General features: G+C 43.0%; 1 protein-coding gene across 1 annotated transcript; it reads right to left on the minus strand.

The window, feature by feature from the left end:
* Positions 1 to 950: 950 nt before the first annotated feature.
* On the minus strand, positions 951 to 8630 carry LOC104081701 (endoplasmic reticulum-Golgi intermediate compartment protein 3-like; the record flags this gene model as incomplete). The annotated part of the gene is given in 5 exon segments (XM_009584543.1): positions 951 to 1008; positions 2157 to 2322; positions 3478 to 3571; positions 7272 to 7391; positions 8457 to 8630. Coding segments are annotated over 5 exon segments (612 nt in total), but the record flags the coding sequence as incomplete, so codon positions are not given.
* Positions 8631 to 8913: the final 283 nt, after the last annotated feature.

An 8913-nucleotide genomic window follows, 5' to 3' on the forward strand; every position in this document is an offset into this window, starting at 1 on the left:
GCACAGGAAAGACATGGACTTGTTAGAGCAGGTTCAGAGGAAGGCTACAAAAATGACCAGGGGGATGGAACACCTCTCCCATGAACAAAGGTTGAGAGAGTTGGGTTATTCAGCCTGGAGAAGAGAAGGCTTCGGGGAGACCTTATTGCAGCCTATCTGTACTTAAAGGGGGCTTTAAGAAAGATGGCGGCAAACTTTTTAGCAGGGCCTGTTGCGACAGGACAAGGGGTAATGGTTTTAAACTAAAAGAGGGTAGATTTAGACTAGATATAACGAAGAAATTTTTTACAATGAGGGTGGTGAAACACTGGAACAGGTTGCCCAGAGAGGCGGTAGACGTCCCATCCCTGGAAACATTCAAGGTCAGGTTGGACGGGGCTCTGAGCAACCTGATCTAGTTGAAGATGTCCCTGCCCATGGCAGGGGGTTGCACTAGAGGACCTTTAAAGGCCCCTTCCAATCCAAATCATTCTATGATTCTATAAACCACCACTATTATTCTGGCCACTGTGTATTTATATACACACTTGGGAAGTCCTTTACAACTTGAATTTTACTCTAAAAGTTTTGAACTGCTTTAAAATTCTCCTAAGGTATTCTCCAAAATATCCCTTCTAGAGGTACTGATAGTCAGGTCCTGGACTGAACACCTTACTTGAGGTTGTTTTACAGCAGAGCAGCAAAGTTTTGTGGAACAAGTGAGACTGAGAGACTGCCTAGAAACATTTTCCTCCAAGTTCTTCCACACCCGTGTGGCAGCACCTCCAGAAAACACTTTTCTATTTGTTCATGATAGTTCTAAACCTCTGTAACAAAACTTCCAACAACATCCTCCCCACTGAAGCAGTGCTGCTGTTATTATGGATAGCAATACAAAGATAGTCAAAGAAAACTGTCAGATACACTTGGAAGCTAAAGGTCACAATAAGCAGGAAAAGAAAATACTTTACCATGTACATGAGACTGTTGGAAACTTTTTCCTGGAGCAAAGTGGAAATTTCCAGCTACCTGCAGGAGACAGTAATCTTTCATTAGAAGGTCTGATTCTATATAAATAAAGCAGTCGTACTGGTGCTTGTATTTTTAAATTTTTGTTCAAACGAGATACACCAAGCAACTCATTTTCATAGGTGACAATATCAGCAGATACTGTCCTAAAAGAGATATGAATTTCCCTTCTTCCTCACAGGCAGTCACGTGGAAAGCCATAATTACATGCTGATGTTGATAATAACTGTTCTATGCAGATTATTTTAGTGGACATAAAAATGGGAAGAAGAAGGAGTTAAGTCTATTGGGAGGGAACTGACTGCTCGGTACCCATGATGATGCTCAAATCACAATGTCTGGCTTTGTGAGTAAAAGGTTTACTTTCCAGAAATAAAGAATGTGGTCTCCAGGAAGAATACACAAAGATGTAAAAAAAAAGAGAGTTTGAATTAAAAAAAAAAAAAAAAATTAGCCTGGGCCTGACTTTTAGAATGTACTTGGCTCTGTAACCTGTATGTCCAAGTGTTCTGCATTTGGTAACCCGCCAAATGACAGGGTAGTTACAGTTATCTGGTATATCTCATACTACATTTTCATACAACAGTTGCAAAAACCACCTCTCTGAGCATTTTCAGCTTTAACAACCAACTCCAACTGTCTCGCTTCCACTGTTTTTCTAAAGCAGATAACATTTCACTCTCTCCAGCACCTGTGCTGGGAAGTTCTTGGTTACTGTTATTTCCAGCATCCACTGGTAGTCTCTGTTGTAAGACTAGAAGGCCAGGTGGGACAATCTAACCTCAGAGAAGCTGCCTCTCCTCCTCCGGAAACCTCGGCAAAATGACTCACTAGCTATACGGTAGGAAAAGCTAAGCTTCTCCAGGCGGCATGCTTCCTACCAGCCCACACAACGAAACAGAGAATTAGCCCCTTCCCACCGCTTCTCCTACTGAACCCCCTTATGGGCACAAGTACCTTGCTGAGCCCAGGGGTTATTATATTACAGTCCTGTGAACACCTACAGCTGGAAAAGGAGAGGAACGCCCCGACCCTGCCTTTTCACAGTCATCACCATCATGCTGCTGCACGATGTTCACAGCAAAACCCATCTCTCACCTTGTTGACCTCTAGGGTGCAGCAGGTTCACAGCAAAACCCGTCTCTCACCTTGTTGACCTCTAGGAAACCATACACTTGGCAGCCCTCGTTCTTCTGCTCCTGCATTTTCTGGCTAAACCCTTCTCTCTTGCACTGCTCTATGGTATCTGGGTTCTTGAAGGCCCAGCCTCGTCGCCTGTATGCTTCTCTGACATCGTCACAAGTATTACAACACCTGCAAAAGCACAAGCACCATCTTACCATCTTTATCGCTATAAAGAGATGCTCCAGCTCAGGACTTGAATCCTTGGTGGATTTTTCTTCAACAAAGCAATAAATCAAACATCAGGGACTGGACCTTAAAAGTTGGCCTAATGCTTCTGAAGGAGCTCAAACTTCTTAATGTACTTTTTGAGATTTTGGCAAGAGAATGCAAGCTGTTTTAATGCAGTGCTTGAGTCTGAAGAGGGCTTTCCCTGTCCATTTAGACAGCCAAGTCACTTCTTGGCATAGAAATCCAACATCAGTATCCCACAGTTCTGAGCCGTTTGGAAATTCCCTGTGTGAACAAAGCATCTGCCTGTTTCTATTCCTCCTTTCCTCTGTTTTTAGGCCAAGACTGTCAACATTGGAAGGAGGGTTAATGGCAAGCTTTCTTCATTACTTTTCTACCTCTGGATAACATCTTGGTCACCGGAAAAAACAGTTTGCTTTCTTAGTTCCATGTTTTGCTGGACCAGAGACAAAGTTGAAGGCTGGAATCATGAATCCCTCAAGATGGAAACATCCCTGAGGAAGGATGCAACTTGACAGATGGGACAAACCAAGTTACTACAGAGACAATAATAGCAAAGGATAGTCCAGAACCTGTGGACTATCACAGATCCATTCTTACAGGAATTTGCAGGTAGGAGGAATGAGAAACACCAAATGATACCCGTTGTTTGTGTGAGCGATAAATGTCTGGTCTTTGCTCCCGTAAGGATGCAAAGCCTGCAGCAGAAGTAAGAAGGCAAAGCCATAACCAGGTTTTATTCCAAGACAGCTCACGTAATGATGAAATTATTTACACAGCTCCCCTCTGGACACCAAATAACCCCAGAAAAGATTCCGTTTGCTGAGATACAATCTTTGTGCTACTGCAAAGGTAGTGCAGTTTGCACTGCCCTTAAACAGGCGTGTAGACAACTTAACTCTGCATGTTCTTAACAATCATGAGTGCAGCTTCTAAAGGCATACCAAAACCACAACAGTTCTCATCATTCTCTGAACTTGTGCCAGGAGGATTTCATTGCACAGACCTTCATAGACATTTTGAAAAAAAGCCGTGCATGCAACATAACTGTATTAATTCAAGTGCTAAGAAGATACGAAAAAGCATAAAGGTTACCGAATGTCTTCTGACTCTGCGCCGTAACAGCTCTCGCAGCGATTGGTATCCAAAGAATTTGGATCAAACACTTTTTCTTCTTCTTTCCCCAGCTCTAAGACAAAAGAGGATTCAAAGTAATGAGGCATGTCCAGAAATGCTACCTTGTACTCTTGTTTTGTTCTACACACAAGTAACCGTTTGTCGTGGTTTAACCCCACGCAGCCGCTCACTCACCCCCCCTCCGGTGGGATGGAGGAGAGAATCGGGAGGGCACAAGTAGGAAAACTCCCGGGTTGAGATAAAAACAGTTTAATAATTGAAAGAAAACAAAATAGAACAGTAATAGTAACAGTGAGGACAACAACAATAACAGAATATACAAAGCAGGCGATGCACAATGCAACTGCTCACCGACCACCGACCGCGTGTCAAAGGCGAGCCCCTCCCCCCCCGCCCCGGTTTTTATACTGAGCATGATGTCACATGGTACAGAATACCCCATTGGCCAGCTGGGTCCACCACCCCGGCTGTGCTCCCCCCGCCCCGTGCGAGCATCACCCAGCAACAGCCAAAGCATCACTGGGCCATCAACGCTCCTTTCATACCAAACCCAAAACACAGCACACCCCCCAAGCTACTGGGGAGAAAGTCACCCCTGTCCCAGCCGGAACCTGTACACCGTTCTACACATGAACACAACGATTTTGTGTCGGAAGCTGCGCATCCTGCACTCAAAGCCCACCTGAAACGGTACGCATAGAGCCTGTTGAGGTGTGAAGTAAGACCAAGAAGCAGAGGAGCATTTGTCATCTCAAGAACACCCTCCATAGAAGGAACTGGCTATCTGCAAGCCTTGCTGGAGCACTGATCAGATGTTACTTGCATAAAGGCTTTGTTAAAACATTGTCTAAAGTAGACACAATCAGTAAATTACGACTGATACAGGACCTGTTACACAAACAAAATTTTAAATACCAGTCAACCACAGTCAGTGCATAATGCATAATCCTGTCCCAGACGTGTAGGATATTGCTGTGAAACAAGATCAGAGTGGGAGTCTCCCGAGTGGAAGATTGACACCCAGTTCTCCAGGATGACAATGCTGACAAGGCACACACGTTAACCACTGCTCACTAGAAATCTCCAAGGACTTTCTACCTTCTTCGTGACTTAACAATTCTGCCAATGTCTGTGCCACACGTGTGTTGAACGTGCAGCTGCAGTACGGCTGGGGCATGAACTCATGGAGTTTTATGTTCTTATGTGCAGAAGGCTGAAGAGGGACTTGTAAGAGAGGAGATGAGAGCTGGTGACAGCTGAAACCTGCGAAAGGGCAGGAGATGCCTACAGAAAACTCAAACAGGACTTTTGTTTTGTCAGGAACCAAAACAAGTATCAAAGGTCTGCAAATTTTGGAGTTAGGAGTAATTCAGCCAAGGAATTTTGTCTCTAAAATTTTCAAAACCATTGGCTCTTATAGTAAGAGGACCCCTTAAAATCAGGCTGTTTCAACTCACAAATCCTGAAGGACAGGACCAAGTCTCCTGGGTTACAAAAGCCCTCAAAGGCTCACTATCTAGGCACTGCTGCACTACCCTCTATAAGTCTTGAAAAGGTGGCTCCTTGGATAACTAATGCTGGGGAAGGTGATAAAGTACATAGTCAGACACTGCTAAGGGGATAAAATGTTATCAGGGCCTTGTTTGGTGAGATCGGGAGGTGGACGGAAGTGAGTATTAAAGATGTCTGTATTTCACATTAGCCACAGAAAAAAGAGATTTTAATTAGAAAGCATGAAATATGCATGAAAATCAATCATTAACCTTATTTCTTTAATCAAATACTTTATGGTAGTTCTGATCGAGCAAATAAAAACTTACCCATTATTAAACAACTGTGTGAGACTTTCTTTCTAAAGCTTACAACATTCAAAGTAGTTGAAAGTGCACTTAAGAATTCATTGTTTAAAAAGTGGTATGGCTTTTCATCTTGCAATTACACTAAAAGATAGTGTCAGGAAGAATATGGCTTAATAACTGCTATGCTTTGTCAAAGCCGTGATTCCCACCATTTGAACAAGAACACCTGTACAATACATGGAGTCTTTCAAGATACAGCAACCAGTAACAGCTTTTTAAATGTAATCAGTAGCTGCCTGTTGAGTTGTCTCGGAAACAGCATCCAGAGGTAATGCACACAGTTTAGATACTATAAAGAAACTGCAGTACATAAAACTCTACATGCAGGGTTTCTTGCTGTTTACATGGTCCTCAACTTGCATGCAGATATGATACATGAAATTGGAAAACTCTGTCCACGTTAAAAGGAAGAAAACGATTGAGAACCACCAATAAAGAATTCAATCCCTTATTGTCATTCAATGGAAATGAGTAAGATCATCCAAGCACAGAATGCAACCTATCATAGAATCATTAAGCTATTAACTATTTTAATGTAACTATGATTAGGAAAAGCCTCCAGATACTACTCCATAAAATTTGGGTATGCTTTACTAAATTTAAGGTCAATACTGCTATAGTTGCCATTTAAATAACTGACTGAACGTCAGTGTTACTAATAGAAACTGATAATCATAGAGTTTAATGAAGACGGGTGGATACTTCCGATCTAACTTGCAACACAGGTGATGGAAACTGAACTAGCCGTGTGCTTTTTCCAGACAGCAGAAGAAATTGCTTGTTGCATGCAATGCATCTGATCTCTTTTAAAATGCCTCTTCTAGGCGAGAATGTTTGCTCTCTGTAAGTTTATCTTCCTCTCTATTGGTTATACAAGCAGTCAGAGCAAACGGTTCAGACGGAGTAATCCTGATGGAGATTGGCAATACAAGTAAGACAGGAGGCCTACATGTGTTAACAGAGAATTAGATACAGAAAAGCTGTTTTTGTCCCCAGACATTAAATTTGTAATGCCACAACTTCTGAATACAGAAAGGCTGCTAAGTAACACAATAGTGAGAACACTATCATGACGTTCCTGTGACAACGGGAGAAACTCTTGTACCTACTGATTTTTCAGCTCTTCACTTAGTTTAGCCTTTCAACTTCAAGAACAGAGAAGTTAAATCCGAGTGATACAAATTAACAAATTTAGTTCATGCTGATACGTAGAACTACACTATCTCCCAGAAAAGGTAATAAGGAACTCATGTTCGTTAAGGACACTATTACTGTTAGATTGCAAAGCTTTGCCAGAATCGTTCCTGGTTTGTATCGAAGTACAACGATGAGTCATAACATATAAAGAATGTATAGGAGAGGTTTATGTAGCCAAGGACCACTTACTTGTAACCAATAAATTGACTAAAATATATTTATCAGATATGCATTAACACACACAAAGAAAACATAGTAAAGTGCAAATTTAGGCTTAAGGGTCAAGTCACTGGAGCCTTCCCTGGAGAGAGGCTCTTTCCTCTAACTAGGTCATCCCATTTGTCAGCCTGCTGTGATTTAATGATACAACCAAAGTCAAGTTTTGCCAGAACAGCTGCTTGATTTCTAGTCATAAGAGACCATTAACTCAGCAGCTTTATTCGTGAAATGCATCCATAAGTCCTTGTCATAATATCAGAGGGACTAGGCAAAGATTTGCTTCGCAAAAGTGGTGAGTATAATAGGAGATTGTCTGATCTGCCAGTTTAATAGATCTGCGTGCTATAAACTCTTCAAAAGATTATGGTATTTAAATGCTCTTCAGTTGTCACTTGTTCCCATGAATCTCAAAACAGGCATACAGTGATGGGAAGACTACCACAGCATCTATCCAAGAAAGGCAGAACAGCATCTTACCATGCCTTTCGGCCTCTGGAGTCACACGATGGCCAGCTTTATCCAAACGTTGTTTAAACAGATTGTGCTCTACATCCAGCTGCTGCTCTCCTGCTACATCCATGGCATCGATGCTCAAATCTGAAACCAGCGAGCATAACTATGACTAGGAGAAGCCTCCAGATACTACTCCATAAAAAAACCCAAATCCAAATCCCTCAAAGCCCATAACCATTTTCAGGAGTTCAGGAGCTAAGCTTAAAATTGGTTGAAAGCTGCCTCCTACCTCTACCCCCCTTCATCCTTCCCCCTTCAACATCAGCACGCTTCCTTGTGATCCCTCTTCACAAAGAAGATTGAGAAGGTTTGTGGTCTCAGCCTGGTATCAAAGCACCATGATGCACTTGCTGGCTACATGCTCTCATGTAAGACTGACAGTTTCTCTGCACAAAACAGCAGAGGTTTCCAGCCTCTCTGGCCTTCCCACGCCCTTTTAAATGTGAGGAAGGCAAAGACCAATAATATCTTGGGTGGTCAGAAGGAAGTCAGACTCACTACACGTAGAGCCCAATGCATTACTCAGAGGAATTACTACAGCAGAACAAGAGGCAGGGAAGATTAGTGGACAGTCGGATAACATGCACAGCAGTAATACCCAGTAAGACTTGCAAAATTTTCCATCACTTCATCCTGCAACTTTGTTTTGAATTTAGTTAAAAGGTAATCGGATTATTAATGCTCATTGTGATTTTAAAAATTTTGGAGAAAGGTCATCACGTGGCATTACAGTCAGAATTTAAGTACAAAAATCACAGAAAAGTTGTGCCTTGTCATGTAACTTCCAAAGGAGACTCTAAAGCTTTTCAACAACAATAAAGTCAAATCTTGAGTGCCAAGTGAACTCTGTGCCAGCTTTTTCAATATTACTGAGCTCTCTGATAAAGTACACCACCACACAGAAATGTAAGTGGGTTTACGCCTTAGCCTCATTTATAATCTAGAAAAATAAGACTGCCTGACTGGAAGCGCTGGTTTAAGCGCCCAGCGGGCCTGGCTGGAATCACTGCATAACCACAAGGGATCACCAGTTCCTCCCTGTCCGTGGCCCAAGCAGCAGTGCGGCGTTCGGAAGCACCAGGCACACTGAGCCTGTTAGGCCCTCGGCAAGTACGAAAATTATCCCCAATATTCAGAAGCCTGACTCACAAGCACAAGGCATATGTGGAAAAATAACATCTAGATTGATCTTCAGTTTGTCTCCCCTTGATTTGTCAACATACAATTCCGGATGAACCTAGGAACAAAGGAAAAACGGAGAGTCCTGTTTCACTTGGAAGCCAATCAAAAGGCCTCCTTCCCTCCACCGCTCTGGCTCAGGAGCTGATTTTTAAGACGTGGGACTTGCGAGACCCCTGAGCTGCTGCCTCCCACACTTTCCACGGTAGCCAAGCGCTTGCCATTTGTAATACTTTTAAAAAAGGTAACAATTTGGGAATCTTAGAATTCGGGGCGGGGACAGGGGTTCCTGCGCTCGCTTTCCCTCCTTCGTATTGCCTGCTTCTAGGCGGCGGAGACGGCGAGAGGAGATTTTGGGACGCCCTCCGGCGACAGCCTTACGGGAGGCCACAAGCCAACCTCTGCGCCAGGCGGCTTTCAGGGGAGG

This window comes from Fulmarus glacialis, unplaced genomic scaffold, assembly GCF_000690835.1.
Source record: "Fulmarus glacialis isolate BGI_N327 unplaced genomic scaffold, ASM69083v1 scaffold8759, whole genome shotgun sequence".
NCBI lineage: Eukaryota > Metazoa > Chordata > Aves > Procellariiformes > Procellariidae > Fulmarus > Fulmarus glacialis.